Source organism: Xiphophorus maculatus, chromosome 19, assembly GCF_002775205.1.
Source record: "Xiphophorus maculatus strain JP 163 A chromosome 19, X_maculatus-5.0-male, whole genome shotgun sequence".
Classification (NCBI taxonomy): Eukaryota; Metazoa; Chordata; class Actinopteri; order Cyprinodontiformes; family Poeciliidae; genus Xiphophorus; species Xiphophorus maculatus.
Genome location: NC_036461.1, coordinates 5,750,209 through 5,770,264, shown reverse-complemented (window position 1 = coordinate 5,770,264; position 20,056 = coordinate 5,750,209). Strand labels below are relative to the sequence as shown.

Sequence of the window (20,056 nt, the reverse complement as noted above, 5' to 3'; positions counted from 1 at the left end):
AAATTTTAAATTTTAAAAATACACTAGGACCAAATATGTTCCCTATCCACTCTCACAAAAGTAAACAAAATTGATTTTAAAATTATGTATGAAGTTTAATGTTGTAACAACCTTTTGTAAAAACAAATACCAATTCCTGTGATTTGTGAGCAAAACAAATTTTTTTTTCCCTTGAAACGTTATGAATATTTTTTGAAAGGAGTTTCAGAACTAGATCAAAAGGCATTTCACCTTAAATATGATAAAAGTTGGTTCATTTGTTAAGGGTTAAATATACGGTAATAATTATTTACTTCAACACTTTTTTAAAGTAAAATAACTTTGTAAGGAAGTGTTGTACCAAAATACAATTTATTTAAAGCTCTCTTTTAATTTAACATCTCCTTTAATCTGCTCAGTTATACAAGTTAAATTACATTATATTTTTTGTGAAGTGTTTCCTGTTGCATTGTTTTCTTTTTAAAAATATAAATGAGGCCAGTAGGGGGCAGTGGCGCACCAATCAGCTGGATTGTACATAGCGACGACGAAAGAGAAAGACGAGCGAGTAACACTGGGATTTTTAAGAGAATTTGAGGTGCAGATGGTAGGAGTCAATAGAGGGCAGTAGTGCAACGTAAATGGATGCAAGCTGCCGTTAAAATCTAAAGAAGAAGAAGAAGAAGAAGAAGACGAGCGAGTCCGCCCGCCAATTTTGAAGGATGTAAACAATGTTAGCTAAAGTCTTGTAGTTTTGTAGTTCCAGATACTTTGAAGACAAACATACGGTTCACTCTGTGTGGTTTATTAACGTTTGCTACAATGAGTTCCGGTGGAAAAGGTAAGATTGGAGTTCGAAACCTTCTTTTCGGTTAGCTCACCTGGATAGTAATGTTCGTCTCTGTTAGTATCGGTACTGCAGTTAAATCCACTGCTAGCTTAAAACTTGTGTGTTTTAAACAAGTTTTGTAATATTTCTGACTGATTCCACGGATATCTGTTGTAACTCCTCATTGGCTTGACTTGGGAAATACTTAATATGACTGACTTCATTTTTTCTTTTGTCATTTCAGGATCTGGAGATTCAACTCTTCTTGCTGCCAGGTAATAAATGCTCAGGACACGACTCAGATAAAGCTCTTTATTTTTACAGACGTGCAGAGAAAGAACAAAATCTACCTATATGAACTCACAAACGGAATATATCAATATGTATAGTAATCCAGCTGGAATGAACGTGTGGAGCTGAGTCATGAAGTGTTTTTGTAGAAGTTTATTTGAACTGAATAGTATCAAATATGTAAAAGAAAATACATCTTTATACTTTTAATTTAATGTTAAATATTGGGTAGTGAGAATAAATTTTCTATCTACTCCTTTTTGGGCACTTTGTTTTGTTTTTGATTATTTTTGTTTGTGTTCATACTAAATTCCCAGAAGGAATGATTGAAATTAAAGCAAGTTGTTGAACATACTTTTTTTATTTGTAATTTCTTTTAAAGAAGAGATTATTATTTATTATTTTTAAGCCATATTGCACAGGCCTAGTTTGAAATAAGATGCTTGACTCGGTCCAATTAAGCATCAGTAGGATATGCAGAATAAATTGTCTTCAAATAGTTGTCACCCGTATTGAGCCTGAGTGTATAATTTTATTTCTGTGGAGAAAAAATACAGAAATTCAGTGTTCTGTGATCACTTCAAAAAAAATTAGTGCAGCGAAGAGATTCTAATTTAAACCACTCAGCATCAAATGTTCACTTGTTAACCCTATTCTGCAGCTCAGCCAGCCCGTTGGATGATTCTCTGTTATTTTGTTGCATTGCAGTGGGGACAGCGACTCCATCAAAGTCTTTGTACGAGTGCGACCTCTGACCCAGGGTACTGGACTGACCACAGATGGGGATCAGAGTCTGTGTCTGAACGTCAGCTCACCCAACACCATCCGTCTGCTCTCAAAGCCAGAACCACGGACCTTCATCTACGACCATGTGGCCGACATGGACACATCTCAGGTCTGGGATGTTTAGTCAGTTTATCATAAACATAAAGGATAAATCTACATCTTTAATGTTTGTTTTTTATTCTGCAACAGGATTCTGTTTTCACCAGTGTGGCCAAAAATATAGTTGAGTCTTGCATGAATGGATATAACGGGACTATATTTGCTTAGTAAGTATTATATCATTTACTTTATGAAATAAAAAAACATGTAGTTCTGCATGTAATGCCTCAATTCAGCTGTTGATGAGATTCCTGTTTTGATTCTGCAGCGGACAAACAGGCTCAGGAAAAACATTCACCATGCTCGGTGTGTATTTTCTGCCGTCGCTATTTGCACTGAAACATCAGACAGAACCAAAGTCACACCTGTCTTCCTCTGGTTGCAGGTCCATCTGAGCTGGACAACTTCACAGACGAGCTGAGGGGGGTCATACCGCGAAGTTTCGAGTATCTGTTTTTTCTTATTGACAGAGAAGTGGAAACGGTGAGTAGTAACACCCAGGAAGAAGAAATCTGAACAAGCGTAACTTTTTTTTTCTCAGTTAAATGTTCCGGATTAGATTAAACAGTTTTTAATCTCAAAGATAACACAAGTGTATACAAAAAGCAGTTTGCAAAAGTTGATTTAATTTATTAAAGGAATAAAAAATCCAAATCAAGGCACTTTTCATAGCACTGTCTATTTATCTGGTTGTTTCTACTTATCGTTGCTCTTTATTCTCCTCTAAAACAGTCTGGAAAATCCAAGAGTTTCCTTTGCAAATGTTCGTTTATTGAGATCTACAACGAACAGATCTACGACCTGCTGGATTCAGCGTCTGCCAGCCTTTTCCTCAGGGAGAACATTAAGAAAGGCGTGTTTGTCGAAGGAGCCGTGGAGAAGTTTGTTAACTCAGCAGCTGAAGCTTATCAGGTAGGACAGATTACAACATCGACAGTAATCAGGTTACAGTAAAGCCTCAATAATGTCTCAGTTCATTAACAAGAAGGAAGATTAAACCGTTACAATTAAAAGTTGCTCATTATTATCAAATATTCAGGGGATTTAATTCCCCAAAAATATTGTAAACAATGCAGTTAATCATTCCACCACATTTCAAAACTATTTTCTGCAAAACTCATGAAATGCAATAAACAGGTGAATGCCGTTGTAAAAAAGGAAATGGCAAAAAAGCCGGATTGTAGAAAAATAACTAACCGCCCAAGAATGTGTTCAGATGGTATCGGATGTTTCAAATTCTGGAAAAAATAACATTCACAGTCAATTTAGAGATTAACTTATTTTTCAAATTCTGGAATAAATGTGAAAAACATAGTAAACATAATTTATAATGAAGAATAAAACATTTAGTGAGGATGCCACTTTATTCACTGTCTCAAGCTTTTGTAATGTTCATTTGTAGTTTCACATAATGCTACACTTATATAGTTAATCTCGTTGACTTTTGTTTGTTTTATGTAGTTCATTTCTGTTTTTACAAACAAAAAACAGATAGTTATAAAAAAAATATTTTTTACATGCAGTCATATAGGCTCCACATTTCTGTATTTATTTAATTTACGGTACCATAAAATGTAAATGTTACTATTTGGGGAGGATAAAAAGCCTGCATTGCTTCTGAAATCCTGCAGGTTCTTTCTATGGGCTGGAGAAACCGGCGTGTGGCCTCCACCTCCATGAACCGCGAGTCCTCCAGATCTCACGCCGTGTTCACCATGACGATGGAGTCCAAGGAGTCCCGCAACGAGGTGGTGAACATCCGACGTTCTCAGCTCAACCTGGTGGATCTGGCTGGATCTGAGAGACAGAAAGACACCCACGCTGAAGGGTCCAGACTCAAGGTGCAGCTTTCTGTCGGATAATCGTGTCCTGGTTGTTATTTTTTAAATCTCGTTTGTAATGGCGTCTGGTCCTCTTCTGCAGGAGGCCAGCAGCATCAATCGCTCCCTCATGTGCCTGGGTCAGGTCATCATGGCCCTGGTGGATGTGTCCAATGGAAAGAGCAGACACATCTGCTACAGGGACTCTAAACTCACCTTCCTCCTTAAAGTAAGCACCTGTAGTGTTGCGTTCTCTATAGGGATGCAAGTTATCTATTAATGAGTTAATCTAAAGTTATAAATCAACTAATGATTAATTGATAAGTGGACATTTTCTTAAAAACCTAAGTTTTCGTCTCTTCCAGGAAACTTCTGTATTTCCATAACATGAAGGGCAAAATTTTTCGTAATAAGCTGAATTAAAGTAAATAAATTAGAATATTATTTTGTGTCAGCTGTATTAAATACAGACTAAACAAAAATTGTGTTTTTCTCACATTACCGGACTAACTTTTTGTTATAAAATATAACAAAAAGAGAAACTTTTAAGTTGCTGAGTGGCAAATAAAAGTTTAAAATAATAAAATATGTGAAACAGTTAATCCCACGTCAACAGAACTACCGTATGTAGTTGCGGTTGGAGAAATGATAAAACTTTGCTCCATTAAATCAACCGCGTTTATTAGCATCGTGTTTTTTCCCTTAATGTTACAAATTTTCTGCGTCACCCCTCCGCTTCTCTGTCATCGTAGCACATCAGTAGTTTTTTTAATGCCAAGTTGACGCTGCTATTTAATTTACCATAAAAATGCTACTAGGGTGATAACTTAAGAAGTTCGTCGAGTGTTTATATTTCAAAATTAAACCGCATAAAGTGCATTTTGCATTCCAAACCAGACTCTGTTTCGACCGTTAGGCTTTCATAACCACCACGCCGCCATCTTTGTTTCTGTGTAAACGGCTCCGCTTAAGGATGACCAGCGGCGCCCTCTGCCGAATGGCGGCCAAACTACAACACTAAAAATATATAAGCGAACGTTATTAGTTAATTGATTTTAACTAATTTAAATTAAAAAAAAAACATTAATTGTTTGCATCCCTAGTTCTCAATGATCATATAGGATGGTATCTGTTTACATTTCTTTTTATTATTTCAGGATTCTCTTGGAGGAAATGCAAAGACCTACATCATAGCTAATGTTCACCCTGGTTCAAAGTGTTTTGGAGAAACGTTGTCCACGTTGCAGTTTGCCCAGAGAGCAAAGCTGATCAAGAACAAGGTGTTTCATCATTCCTTCTCTCATAACTCTACAGACCTTTCGGTGGTTTTGTTAAAGCGTTTTCGGGATTCTTGTTTCCTGCAGGCTGTTATTAATGAGGACACACAGGGGAATGTGAAGCAGTTACAGGCTGAAGTGAAGAAGCTGAAGGAGCAGCTTGCTCAGGCTCTGACCTCTTCAGCAGGAGACTCTACACCAAGAGGACCTCAGCCTTTCATGGGTAAAAACATGCAAATAAATCGCATCCTTCCAAGTAGGAACTTCACAAGCAACAATTTCAAAGTCAATACTCAAAAGTATGAAATCAGAGCCTGATTAACACCAACTATTAGGTCAGATCTTTTTGTTTGGGTGCAATTGAGCCATTTTGTCTTTCAGAGATTAAAAATTTAAAAATGCAATAATACAAGAACATTTCCTGGTCAGGAATTGAACATTTAATGGGGTGTCCATATTTTTCTTATATTAATGTACATGTTCAGATCTCTCATTGCTTATAATGTCTGACTTCATAGGGACAAGTAGCCCCTTCTAAAATAAAAGTAATTGGTTTATGACACAAAAAACTCCTAATAAAAGACTTAAAACAGTTTGTTGGCTTTTATTTTTAGTTATCACTAGTTAAAAAAAATTATTTGAATTTTGAAAGGTTTAATCTTTTGTTTCTTAAAATGCATTAGAGCTGCAATAATTATTATTTTAGTAATTGATTATTCTGATGTCTAATCGATTAATCAGATAAGAAAACTGGCATTTTCTGCAGATTTTTGTATGAAAAATACATTAAAAATTAAAATAAATAATTCAATATAATTTTTAAATGAGAATCAGAAATAAATTTTGCTTAAAATCCAATAACACACATTCCTTAAGCTAAAACTACGCCACTTGAGGAATTCTGCTTATAACATATTTACAGAAATGGTTTTATATTTTTATTTTAAATACAAAATGTAGGGATTATTTTTGTACAGTTTTGGCTTAATTACTGCTCTGAATATGTTATTATTTTCAGCAAATAACCTGAATCTGTATACTATAGGTAACAATTAACTGATTACTAATTTAGTTGATGATTATTTTGATAATTGATTAATCAGATTAATCGTTTTAATATTTTAATAATCAAATGTTCTTACAAATTGATGCCACTCAAGCCTTACTGGGTTCTGGTTCTTAAACTCCTTCCAGGTCCATCAGTTGAAAATCAGCAGGATGTTTTGTATAAAGGGAAGTACATGGCTGCTGTGCGTCTGTGGAAGAAGCAAAACGAGGAGAAGAAGGTGAAGGGATTTTAATTTACTTTGGGAAGCTGTTGGGCTGCGAGTTCTGACGGCTTCATTTACCGTTTATCAGATCCTGCTCAAGAAGGTAGCTCAGCTGGAAGAGGCCTGGACCCAGAAAGACAAGTTCATCCACTCCAGCAGAATGATCATCAGGTTCAGAGAAGACCACATCTCCCGTCTGGAGAAGAAGCTGAAGGCGGGAGAAAGCTCAACGACGGACGCCGAGTTTCAGGCTTTGATTGACCAGCTGAAAAAAGAGGTTAAGATCTTAGGTGATCAGGTAAAAATCAGATTTTAGTATTCTCCCATACGGATTAATGTGGATAATTTCATTATCTAAAAGATTGTTGCTTTTAAGGTTGACCATCATCCAAAGATGACTCGATACGCAGCAGAGAATTACAGCCTCAGGGAAGAGAACCGTCTGCTGCGATCTCTTGAATCTGTGATTAAATGTGAAGAAGTTTCCACTCAAGTTGCAGCGGAGTTGGAGGAAGCCTTTCGAAAGGCGCTGGAGTCAGAAAAACTCACAGAAGGTAAAACTCTTGGCATCAGTTATTGATAGGTTTATTTTGTCATAACCTGCAAAGAATCAAAAAGAGAAGTTAAGTAAATATAAAAAGAAGAATAATATGAGAGTAATAATATAAAAAGAATAATATGAAAAGAATAATATGAAAACATAACTTGTAAAATAAACTCATGAGTAAATGAACAGGAGGATAATTTTTCTAACAGTTATCTTGGAGAATATTGTTTACATCCAGTTTTATTAATCACCTGCTGCTCCTCCACAGCTTCTACGGCCGCTTCAACTTCGTCTGCGACAGATTCTGCGTCTGCAGCCACGATCGAAAAGCTGAACGCTAAACTGCTGCAGAAACAGTCGGACCTCACAGCTGTCCTGCAGGCTTTTGAGGAGTACAAAGATATCACGAAGTAAGTAAAAAATTAAATTAATTAGAAAATGAAAGCACAAAGACAGTTTATAAAACTAGTCAATTACAAATGTAAAGAAAGATTACAGTGTACCCACTAATCTTTACTGACAAACAAGATCTGAAAAAAGTGTATTTATTAAGAATGGAATTAATAAATTTACAATTAATTGTCGATTAATGTTTTTTTATATTAAAATTAATTCCATTTAATTAATGAATACCGGGCTCTTAGACCTTTTCTTGTTGTAGTTTGGCCTGTGTCCAACAGAGGGCGCCCTGATCATTCTTAAGTGGAGCTGTTGACAGAAACAAAGATGGCGTCCAGAATAGGGAAGAGAAACGGTCGAAGCGGAGTCGGTTGCCGGATGAAAACTGCACTTAATGCGATTCTGTTCTGAAATATAAGCAACCGACGAACTTCTTAAGTTTTACCCTTATAGGGCTGATTCAGACGAGGTGCTACATGAAGGAGCAATCAAAAAACTAACCAGCTTTGCTGCGAACATTTTGATATTAATTGTAGTTTTATATTGAAGTAGAAAACAAAGTAGATGCATGTATTTTAAAAACGAGTTAAATCAGAAATCCTTTTTTGGAGTGACAATGGATATTAGTAAAATGGATAAAAATATATTTAACTCACAAATAATATAAATTAATAAGTGTTACAATTGTTTGGTATTAAAATCTCAGTTGTTTTTAAAAGGGAACTTTTCATGAGCTTAGTGTTGAATCCTCATCAATAATATGTAGCAGAATAAAGTCTGAGAATAGATTTATTTTTCTTGGTTTCTTCGCGTTTATGTCTTTCACAAACATAAACTCTTAATTTTACACTCAGTATTCTGCTGTCGACTACAAAATAAACTGTGAGAAATATTATTTCACTTTTATATTGTAATTAAATGCAGAAGTTAGCATCTTTTGACTCTATTTGCAGATGTTCTGCCTTGGAAATGATTTATTTCACTTATGAATCCTGTGAGTTGTTCATTGTTTGACTCAGAGGTTTGTGTTTTTAGGAAACAGCTGTCTCAGCTGCAGTCTGACAAAAGATACCTGGAGAAGTCCAACAGGCACCTGGAAAACATTTTGGAAGCCACTCATGCATGCAAAAAACACGAAGTCTCTGAGCTCAACAGGATTCATGTAGAAACAATAAAGGTGAGTATGTAGAGACATGGCTGAAACCAAATGTTTACATTCACTTTATCAGAAGAAACATAGCTGTGTTTCCCATTGTCTGGCATTAAATCAGACTAAAATTGTCCTGTTTTATGTCAGTTAGGTTTAGCGTTTGCTAAATGCCAGAAAGAGGAATGTTTAACAGTCGTATAAAAGAATAAACAGGATGGGAGTGTGTGAATCAGTCCAAGATACTGGCTGAAAAGGGTCGCAACAATTTATTATTAAAATAATCAACTAATATAGTAGCCAATTTATCATTAATTGGTGTACACAGACTCAAATAAGTGAATTTGCTAAAAGAACAACACAGCAAGAGCAGTTGCTAATCCAAAAAAAGATAAAATCAGATTAGATATAAAAAACAAACAACAAAACCTCTTTATCTGTAAACATGTTCTCCCCCTCACCCAGTTTAACTTCTGTAAAAACAACCTTGTATTTATCACCTCTTGCGATCCAATAATTAATTAATCGAAAAAATAATCACCACAAAATGATCAATAAACTGTATTGATAAGTTGAGCTTTTTACATGTTAGGATATTTTTTTAGCTGCAAATAATCAAACACTAAAGGAATATTATTTTATTGCATTTTTGGCAAATTTGTTCATTATTTGTTTGTTTTCATCTTGTATTTCTAATATTGCATTAAAAGGCTCTAATATTTTAATGAAAAATTTGTAGAATGTGCAGATTCAAAAAAACTAAAAATATGTAACTAAGTAACCTTTTTTTGTATTTAGCAAATATGGGGAAAAAAAATTGTCAGACAGTAAGAAAATATATTTTAATTCATGTAAAAATCTGTTTTCGACTTCATGATTCTTCTCATCAGACATGCTATCGAAGTGAAATATTGGAAAATATTGTAGCCAAATCTGTGTGTCGTCTTTAAAACATCTTTAAAATTATTATTATTTTTTTTTTATTAGATTCTTACCACGCCCACTAAAGCATACAACCTGCGGTCGCGGCTCATTCCGCTCTCCAGTCCAGAACATTTGAACGGGATTGAAAACGACAGAGAAGACATCTGGTCTGAGCAGCCTCCGTCAGACATGACGGAGATGGCCCTGACAGAAGAGCTGCGTCACGTTCAGGTGCGCTAATGCAGGTTGTCTTTTACATGCAGCAGTCAGAGCTCCTCCTTTAACCTTTAAATGTTTGTCATCCAGGATCAAGTGAGTCGTGTCCAAACACAGTTAAATGAGGAGGAGATGAATAACAGCAAGTTGTTGAAGCAAATTGCAAAGCTGGAGGAGCAGATCGCTGTGATTTCTCAGGAGTCAACCCAGAAAGGGGAGGTAAGAGTCACACCTGAAGTTATTTAAATTTTGTTTTGTGTCTCTAAGTCATGTCTGACATGCATCCTCTGCAGCAACTTCATGCAGAACGAGCCAGTAGGAGCAAAGATCAGCTCGGCTTTCAGGAAACGGTTAACGCCCTGCAGCAGAGCCTTCAGTCTGAACAACAAGCTGCAGACGGTGAGGCTTAAAAAGTCTAAAACTAAAGCTGTAAAATATCTTATCTCCTCAAAAATAAATTAAAGGGGACATATTATGCAAAATTCACATTTTGCATGTTTTTATATTTCAGTTTGGGTCTCAACTGCTTCTAAAAGCAGCCTAAGTGCTTAAAAAAAACTAGGTTTTTGGCAATAAGTTTATGGTTTTTGGTGTCTGGAAAATGAGCCGTTTCACAAGCTTTCAGAATGTATCGTCACAAATCAGCAGGGACTGCCCTGTTATCTAGCAACCCCAGTGAAGCCCAGCCTGTTACCTAGCAACCCAAGCAGAACTCCTGCACGTTTGTGCATATTTATTGCTAGTTTGTTGGACAAAGTTTGTAAATTGCTTTGGAGAAATTGGTCTTAAATTGAATTCATTGTGGTCTTAAAAAGTTTTAAATCCATGTACGGTACGTAAAATGAGGCCTTAAAATATCTTAAGCTCTTAAAGTAAACCAGCCGTAAAGATGTTAATTACAGGCCATAATTTTTGTCATGACAGAACTATTTAATCCTACATTCAATTGTATTCTTGTTTATTTCTCACCGAACTTTTCTGTCAGGCAAATTAAAGACATCTTTATTGCATTCTGTGACTCAAGACAGTTGCAGCTACCGCTAACTAGCTGCTAATAAACCTTTGCTAGCTAGCTAGCTTTTTTGTGCCCGTCATGGGTGAGTGCAAGTTTATTGTTTGTACACTTCTTTGGAGAAATGGGTCTTAAATTCCATTCATAATGGTTTTAAAAAGGTCTTTAAAAGTCTTAAATTTGAGTTGGTGAAACCTGCAGAACCCCTGGCTTTGACTTCAGCTCAGGATGGCTTCCTCTCTGACTTTCAGTTCTGAGGAGCGAGATCCAAGATCTGCGTTTGGTCCTGCAGTCGTCCGACAAGGAGCTGGCCTCGGTGAAGAAAGGGCTCAGAGAAACTCAGAGTGAGCATCAACAAGAGATGAGTCGGCTCTCCAGCAACCTGATCAGCACCCAGCTCCAACTCGACAAAGTCCAGTAAGCCGAAGCTCGATGTGCTCTCTGCTCTCATGTGTTTATGTGCTAAAATTTGCTGCATCCTTTTTCCAGACTGGAGTGGGAGCAGCTTCTGGAACAGCACCGAACTCTGCAGGATTCCTTCGACCAGCTGCAGGCTGAGGCCAAGTTTGATGCTGATCAGGCGCGACAGGAGCTGCGCGACAGGCAGAAAGAGGTCGACCAGCTCAAAGCGGAGATCCTGGTAATGGAAACTCTCAACTTTACAACAATCTTTCTGAAATCCAGTCATGTTTTGTTCAGGGCCGGAACGATTAATCGAATTAATCGTGATTTATCGATTATTGAAATAATCATCAACTAATTTGGCAATTGATTAATTGTTAACTTGAGTATATAGACTGAAGAAATTCAGCCATTTGCTGAAAGAACAACACAATCAGAGCAATAAATAAGTCTAAACTGTACAAAAAATATTTGCATTTTGCATTTAAGATAAAAAAAAGAGCTCTTTAAACATGTTCTACACAAAATGCAAATTCATAAAAAAAAAATCTCCTTTTAAGCACCTTTTGCTATGCTTGCTTAATTCAAAAATAAACAAATTATTCCTGCTGTGTATTGTTGAGTCAAGCAAAAAAGGTTGAGCTTTTCACATTCTGATGTTAAAAGTTTTATTTTTAGCTGCAGCAGATGCTACAGTTGATTAAGTGTTCACTGAAGGAATCACGTTTTTCAATAAAATGTCTATCTTCTTATTTTAAAAAGAGACAGAATTATCTTTTTATTTTTATTACTTCAGTGAAAAATGTCTCTAATTAATTGATTAATCACCAGAATGATTGATTTATAGAATACTAACCCTCTATGGCGTGGTGTTGCCCTCAGGCAACAAACCACATAGCTGTACCTCACATTGCTCCTTTATTTTATTTTTTGGGGGGCATGATTTTTGACATATTTTTGTCCAAAAAATAGTTCTTTTATGAATATAGTTTTTGTTTGATTTGTATTTCATTTCTCATAATCAGTGTAGACAATCTTGGTGTTCTAGACCAATGTTACCCTGAGGCAACAAACCCAAATCTGGTTCCAGGAGGTGTCAGAGTCCGATTTTATGATTGACATGTAATTAGGGACCACCAAGCTCCCAAAGAATGCAGGAAAATATTTCTTCCCCACAAAAATAAAAAGTCATGCCATAGAGGGCTAATATAATTGTTAGTCACAGCTCTTGTTCTGTTTCTGATGTTTTTTCCCTTTTGTTGAAGGATTTGAATAATTTGCTGCAAGCTGAGCTGCAGCGCACCAGCAGTCTGTTGTCGCAAGTGAAGGAAAACAAAGAAAACACATCGAAGTGAGCTTCTGACTCTTGAGTATTTAAATTTCAGTGTTTATTTTTATTATTATAACTCAAACACCAACATGTCGAATGTTTCTTTTTCTTCAGGGAACTGGTTGAAACCATGGAGCAGAACACACAGCTCAGAAAACAAGGCTCAGATTTAACGCTACAAAATCAAAACCTGGTTGGTCAAAATAAGAGTCTGCAAACAACACATATTTGGCTTAAGAATAATCCACAGTTTTAATTCATCTTTTTTGTTTTTAAGTCATCCAAACTTGCTGATCTGGAGCAGAATCTGACCTCTGCAAACGGAAAGATTACCAGCTTGGAGCAGGAGATTAAACACGACAAAGTAAACCGAATTCTTCTGCTGTAAAATGCGATATCTGTATGTCGGCTGCGTGTCCGAATACGTCTCTGTGCTCTTCATCAGGATGTCCTGTTAGACCTCATGAACCAAACCAGAGATCTTCGTGCCGAGCTGAGCCACAAGGAGGAAAACATCGTCCATCTGTCTGGAGACATTGAAGACCTGATGGTGCTCTTCCTCTTTTTAGATAATCAGTTTTCATTGTTTCACTGCTTTTTCTGGCAGTTTTTATTAAATTAATGTGATAATTAAATCTATTCCAGGCTAAGTATAATTCTGCCTGCTGTGAAAGGGACAACATGAGAGAGCAGAACCAGAAGATGCAGGTTGAAATCGGTGAACTGAAAGAAACTATGGAGAAAAAGATGGCGTCCAACAAGATAGAGGTAATCTACTGAGATTATAATTCTGTTAATGTGCGTGAAGCAAAGTTTACTCTCGGAAATCTGCCTTAAGCACACATTTTACTCTAATGAGGCAAAGTAGGGCTGGGTGATACGGCTTAAAAATAAAATCTTAGATTTCTCTCAAACTAGAGCCAATTTCTGATTTTAATTGATTGTTTTTTGCTGTTTTTGTTTCTAATAAAGAAATTACAGATGACTGAAAATATTTTCAAAAGTAAGTTTTACTTCAGTCATCTTTTCTGTGAGTTGTATGACAGACTATTAAAGTCAGGATGTGAGAATTTCTGTTTAATTATGATAATAAAGTCATAATGGTAGCAGAATAAAGATGCAATTTTACCAGAAGAAAGTCTTAAAATTATGTGAAAAAAGATGTTCTAATATAAAAAAAACAAAAACGCTTGGATTATTAACTTTCTTTCTTTATTTACATTACATTACAACTTTTTTATTTTATTCTGGTAATATTAATTTCTCGTTATTTTGACTTCATCATCATATGAAATTATTCTCGTATATCTATGATTGTATTTTTGTAATTATGAGACTTTATTCTTGCTATAAAAAACACGTACCCTTATATTTTTTCGTAGAGTTGACTTGAATTCAAAGTCCAACTAAATAAAAAATGCTGTAAAAGACGCTTATAAAACAAGATGGCTTCCTTGGACCTTCTGACATCACTCTAAATTATGGAGACCAAAAGAGTTACTAACCCTACAAAAGACTAATTTTCAAAATAATAAATATTTAAAAATCAAAAATTTCATCAATCGATCGATAAAATCGATTTATCGCCCAGCCTTACTTTTAACCTGGTGAAAGTTTCCCTTTACTTTCGCCTGTGACAAGCAGCACTGTTTTGTTCTTATTTAATAATTATTTGCTGTTTAATACAGTTGCTTAAGTTTGTATTTTTTTTGTAGGTTGAGGTGTTGCAGGAAGAAATAACTTATGCTACTGAGGAGGTTGAGAGACTCACGAAGGTCTGCGGTGAGCAGCAAAGCCTCCTGAATGCAGCACAGGAGCAAGCAGCGCAAAAAGAGCTCATCATAAAGAATCTAGAGCAGACGGTAAACTTTATTTGTTAACCTTTTATTACAGGACAAACAAAAAAGGTCATGATTGACTCAAAACACCACAATGTTTTTCTTACCAGGTGCAACAACAGCAAGAGGCTGTTGAGAAAACGGTCAGAAATGGAGGATTCAGACCCACTGAGGCGACGGTCACACCTAAATCAGTAAATAGGGTAAAAACTCTTTGTTTTGGTTATATTGCTAACATCCCAATAGATACGCTGATGAAGCGTATGCATCATCAGGTTGTCTGCACATCCTTACAAAGTCTTATATTCATGTATCTAAAATAGGAATGCAACTATTATTTAATCAAGTACTAAAATAATAGATTTAATAATTGGTAATTACTAAAGCCACAATTTTCAGATGATTAATTGATTCGTTGGATAACAAAATTTACATATTCTGCAGATTTTTCATTTAACCACTAAGCTTTTTTTTTATACAATATTAGAAATACATTAAAAGATACAAATAAACAAATAATTATATTCCTTATAATTATATTATGTTCCTTTTTAAATAACAGCATTCCTTTAATGAATGTTTTATTATTTGCATTTTACTTGACTAAATTTTGCAATAACCAATTAATAATTGGACAGCAACAGATGTTTAATAGGAGTTTTTGTTTTGGACAGAATTTTAACCAGGTGAGGATTTAACTATGCCACTTGGTAGAACAAATTTATAAAGTTTTTTTTAAATCTTATCTACAAAATAAGATTATTATTATTTGTGCAATTTTGGTTCAATTATTGTTATGGATATTCTGATCTTTTAGCATATTTACTTCAGTATATTACAGTTAGCGATTAATTACTGAATTAGTTGACAGTTATTTCAAAAATTGATTAATCGCAAATATTTAGATTAATCTGATTAATCATGATCAATTCAATTAATCATTTGAGCCCTAATCTAAAATTAAGGCCTTTAAATGTGTTAAATTAATTATAAAAAAGTAAGTTGGCTTTTGATATGTTAATAACAGGTCTTTAATGTTATCGTGGCAGAACTATTTAATTGTATATTCTTTGTCATTTTTTTTCTTGCGTGACTTCTCTGTCAGGCAAAAGTTTGAAGTGCACTCAGACATCTTCATTACATTCTGTGGTGGTTGAGGCTACCGCTAACTAGATGCTAATAAGCTATTACTAGCTAAGCGCAAATTTATTGCCGGTTGGATGGATGAAGTTTGTACATTTTAGTCACGATAATGGTCTTAAAGTCTGACATTTCAGTTCCTGAAAGCTGCAGAAACCCTGTCCATGCATTCATGTGTATATTTATCTGTTTTGCTTTCCATGCTTCAGACTCCCTGTGGTTTTGGGAGCTTTAACAGAGATCTGACCGAAGTGTTGGAGAGCCAGGAGCGAGAGCTGGAGAACCGGCGCTCCTCCATGATGACCATGGAGCTTCTTCTAGCCGAGCTGAACGGTGAGAGGAGCGCCAAAAACGAGGAGATCCAAAGACTCAAGGTGCAAACAAAATTATTTCTGTACCTACTTTTAAAAAAATGACTTATAGTTTACCCTTTCAGCTTCAGACCACGTGAATGTATTTATATCATGGTTGAATTTTAATACTATCAATATTCATATTGTGCATTTCTCCAGGAGGAGCTGAGAGAGAAAGAAATAGTTCGAATGGAGATCCAAGGTTTGCTTGAAAAGTTTTACACCAAGGAGCGCCAGCTAACTCTGACTGGAAATAAAAATAGGTTGGCTTTCTTCACTGAATACATTCACCATTATTCACCTTTTATCAGAGGAACTAAACAACATCTTCCTGTTTTTTCAGTGAGGATTTGGGTGAAGACCTTCGGCAGGCTGTGCTGAAGCAGCTGGAGGAGGAGAAAGCAGAAAAGGTCTGGATCTTTATTCACTCACAATTACACATTTTGCTTCAAGAGAAATTGTCCCAGAAATTATTGCGATAAACGATATTATTGCCATTTTGAGACAGTTTTCAATGTCTAAAAGAATAAACAGAAACAATAAATAAAACAGAAATAAAAACCTTCACATAACTGAAAGAATAAACAAGGTACATACAGGTGCTTGAAATCCTTGAAAATGTTTAAATTCAGTTAAGTATTTTCAAGGTTTGATTTTCAAACAAAGTCCTTGAAGGGCTGAATGGTTTTGTAATAAAATACAATCTAACATTTTATTAAAACCCTAAATTTGGAAAAGTTTATTCGCAGATGAAGCCAGATATTTTTAAACACTTAATGAAAATACGCAGACTCATGTTGTTTCTCACTCTGAAGATAAATCAGACTGAACTTTTCTTGTTTTAGGTTACTTAGAATTACCAAAATTATTTCTATTACCTAAATGACAGAGAACTTAAAGAACTTTTTTTAGAGATTGTTTTTACTTTCTTTTCATGTTTTGAAAATTTGCCTTTTCCTCTACACGATTTGTTTGATTGTTTCAATGTGGTGAATATTTATTAGTCCTAATGGCTGAATGATTTACTGATCATATTGAATTTTATACATTAAAGTTATTAAATTTGGGGGAATTTTTTGTTCTCTGACCACATTTCAAAATAGAAACGCGTCATATTTTAGTTTATCTTGGTTACGACCACAAAAAATATTTATAGCAGTAATAAATCATATCATATATAAAAGTGAAATGAAACTGTCTTGTTTTTAGTTTGTTTGGATTGTTTTTATCTCCAATGTGGTGCTGGAAAAGTTTGAAAACTTACCTTGAAAATGCTTGAAAAGTTCCTGAATTTCACTGTGGGAATATTATTGAATAAGTAAAATGGATTATGAAATTTCTGTACACAAAATCAACCTTCAAAATTATTAACGACTGTTTTCAGACAGGGAAAACAAGCAGAACCGCCTGTTTATTTGATAAAACTATTGAGCTGATTTTAATTTATGATGATATTAATTGATTTATTGTGACTTATTTATAACACGATTTTTCTGTTCCAGAACCAAATATTGCAGAGGCTGTCTGCTGCTCAAAGAAAGTAAGCGCTGAGTAATTTGTGAAAGGAATCCTGACTTTACTTTAATATTTTGACGATGCTCGATGTTTGACCAGGTTTGTTTTTCGTTTCTGTTACTTAGACTGCAGGAGCAGGAATCTTCCTTTGCTCAGTCTCAGACTTGCATTCAAGAGTTAACGACTGAGCTGAGGAACCGCTGCTTGGAGCTGAGAGAACTAAACCTGAGGGTTCATGACGAGGAGAAACTCCTCCAGGTAAGAACCAGAGATCAGTTTGAAGACAAAACAGTGGAAATTCACAAGGCCATGCACAATGACTGGCACCCTGCTGGTAATACTTCTGAATAGGACTGAAATGATTAATCGGAATGAATCAGTTATTCCAATAATCGTCAATTAATTTGGTAATCAATGAATTGTTTCACGGCGGACATAGACTCAAGAAAATAAATGTAATTTTCTGAAAGAACAACATACTCAAAGCAGTAATTAAGGCAAAACTGTAAAAATAAAAATACACGTTGAATTTTTTTTCCCAGAATTCTTTTTTCCTCCAGAATTCTTTTTTCCTCCAGAATTCTTTTTTCCCCCAGAATTCTTTTTTCCCCCAGAATTCTTGTGTTTCCCCAGAATTCTTTTTTCCCCCAGAATTCTTTTGTTTCCCCAGAATTCTTTTTTCCTCCAGAATTCTTTTTTCCCCCAGAATTCTTTTGTTTCCCCAGAATTCTTTTTTCCTCCAGAATTCTTTTTTCCTCCAGAATTCTTTTTTCCCCCAGAATTCTTTTGTTTCCCCAGAATTCTTTTTTCCTCCAGAATTCTTTTTTCCCCCAGAATTCTTTTGTTTCCCCAGAATTCTTTTTTCCTCCAGAATTCTTTTTTACCCCAGAATTCTTTTTTCCTCCAGAATTCTTTTGTTTCCCCAGAATTCTTTTTTCCTCCAGAATTCTTTTTTCCCCCAGAATTCTTTTTCCCCCCAGAATTCTTTTGTTTCCCCAGAATTCTTTTTTCCTCCAGAATTCTTTTTTCCCCCAGAATTCTTTTTTCCTCCAGAATTCTTTTTTCCCCAGAATTCTTTTTTCCTCCAGAATTCTTTTCCTCATTTCTTTTTTTTCTCGGAATTCTGTTTCCCCAGAATTCTTTTTTTTTCTCACAATTTTTTCTCAGAATTCAGAATTTTTTTCCCCCTTCAGAATTCTCACCTTTTCCTCAATAATTCTTTTTTCCTCAATAATTTTGTTCTCGGGATTCTGACTGTCTCCCCCAGAATTATTTTTTCCCCTCTCAATTTCCTCAGAATAATTTTTTCTCAGAATTTTTTTTTTCCGAATTCTGATTTATGTTAGAAGATTAAAGTCAAAATTCTGAGAAAAAAAGTTTTAATTTCTTTTCCCTCGATGGCCTTAATCGTCTTCTGTAGGTTTCTCTATCTGACAAGCATAAAAGACAAAAACATAAATGAACCACCACATCAAAATGCTCTTATTTGATTTTTACTGATGATGTTGAGGAAGAAGGGAATATTTAAAGTATTAGTGTTCTCATATCTTCTTCCATAAAGACCAGCAGAAACATCACTGATTACGTAAAATCTGTTTCTGACAGGAGAACGAGGTTCTGCGTAGGCAGAATGAAAAACTCTCAGAGGAGAACGGAAAACTCGTCGGACATAAGAACCACAAACAGAGGATTGAATACCTGGTCAAACTGAAAAAGGACAATACTAGACTACATGAGGTAAACTTTCTTGTTATGTAAGTTTTGGTGGGATAAAATACGAAAGCATCAACAAAATTACTGCTTTTACTGCTTTTGTTTTGAAGGAAAATGAAAAACTCAGAACTGAGATCAGCCTGATGCGAGACGACTCTGCGATCCTGCCGCCGGACATGATGTGAAGTCTCGACTTAAAGTTTTCAAATCAAATTATATATTTTTTTATCCAACTTTGTGATTCCAGTTGTGGTAGCTATCTTCTTATTAAATTCTGGCAGAAATAAACTTGTATCCCCAATATCCTGCAGAGAAACAAGCTGTCATAGAAACATGTTGGGTTTATTTTGGTCACTTTTTTTCTCAGGCACATCTATTGATGTTTCAAATGTTTAAATACTGTTGTCTGGTGCTGTAATGGTCAACAGATCTCCTCATTAATTAACATTTTATTGTTCTATCATATTAAGATGTACAGCCAGTATGTTTCATCTTTGTGAACTGTTTTTTTTAATCATTAAATTTTGTGTACAACTTCTTGCAATCTTTTGATTTAGTTGAAAAAAAGAGAAATTGCAAGAAAAACCTATGCTAGGTGGGTTCTATAGAAGATTAAGTGGTTCTTTCTGCATCTGAAAAAGGGAATAGTTCTAAGATGGCATCCATTCTGTAATTTGCCACAGTGATAGGCGGTACAGCTTAAAAATAATATATATATTTATTTAATTCAATCAATCCTATTGTGAGTTCCATGATGGATTATTAGGGCCAGGGTACGAGAATTCCTTTTGTTTATTTTTGTTGAATACAAGAATATAGTCCATCCATCCATTTTCTAACATCCTTGTCCCTAGTGGGGTCGGAAGGTGCTGGTGCCTACCTCCACCCTGGACAGGTCGCCAGTCTGTCGCAGGGCAACACAGAGACAGAGACAAACAATCATGCACACACACTCACACCTAGGGAAAATTTAGAGAGACCAATTAACCTAACAGTCATGTTTTTGGACTGTGGGAGGAAGCCGGAGTACCTGGAGAGAACCCAGGCATGCACAGGGAGAACATGCAAACTCCATGCAGAAAGACCCCAGGCCGGGAATCGAACCCAGGACCTTCTTGCTGCAAGGCAACAGTGCTACCAGCTGCTCCACTGTGCAGCCTAAGAAAAT

At 35.4% G+C, this 20,056-nt stretch overlaps 1 protein-coding gene across 1 annotated transcript; it reads left to right on the top strand.

The window, feature by feature from the left end:
* Positions 1-644: 644 nt before the first annotated feature.
* kif15 (kinesin family member 15) lies at positions 645-19,425 on the top strand. The gene is made up of 35 exons (XM_023352260.1): positions 645-820; positions 1,053-1,083; positions 1,808-1,994; positions 2,075-2,151; positions 2,253-2,290; positions 2,370-2,467; positions 2,717-2,896; positions 3,616-3,825; positions 3,908-4,033; positions 4,962-5,084; positions 5,169-5,304; positions 6,276-6,367; positions 6,441-6,650; positions 6,729-6,906; positions 7,168-7,309; positions 8,334-8,475; positions 9,433-9,600; positions 9,676-9,804; positions 9,879-9,984; positions 10,849-11,014; positions 11,087-11,237; positions 12,265-12,350; positions 12,444-12,522; positions 12,607-12,693; positions 12,775-12,879; positions 12,975-13,097; positions 14,045-14,191; positions 14,278-14,370; positions 15,517-15,681; positions 15,820-15,923; positions 16,004-16,070; positions 17,163-17,200; positions 17,301-17,433; positions 18,781-18,912; positions 18,999-19,425. Exons 1-35 carry the CDS (start codon positions 802-804, stop codon positions 19,071-19,073), a joined length of 4,143 nt encoding a protein of 1,380 aa, XP_023208028.1. The 5' UTR covers positions 645-801; the 3' UTR covers positions 19,074-19,425.
* Positions 19,426-20,056: the final 631 nt, after the last annotated feature.

What these genes read in the sequence shown, in the direction of transcription:
- kif15 (XM_023352260.1), top strand. An exon ending in TTCATGTAGAAACAATAAAG is followed by an intron (nt 8,476 to 9,432) that starts GTGAGTATGTAG and finishes TTTTTTTATTAG; the next exon opens with ATTCTTACCACGCCCACTAA. An exon ending in AGGAGATCCAAAGACTCAAG is followed by an intron (nt 15,682 to 15,819) that starts GTGCAAACAAAA and finishes GCATTTCTCCAG; the next exon opens with GAGGAGCTGAGAGAGAAAGA.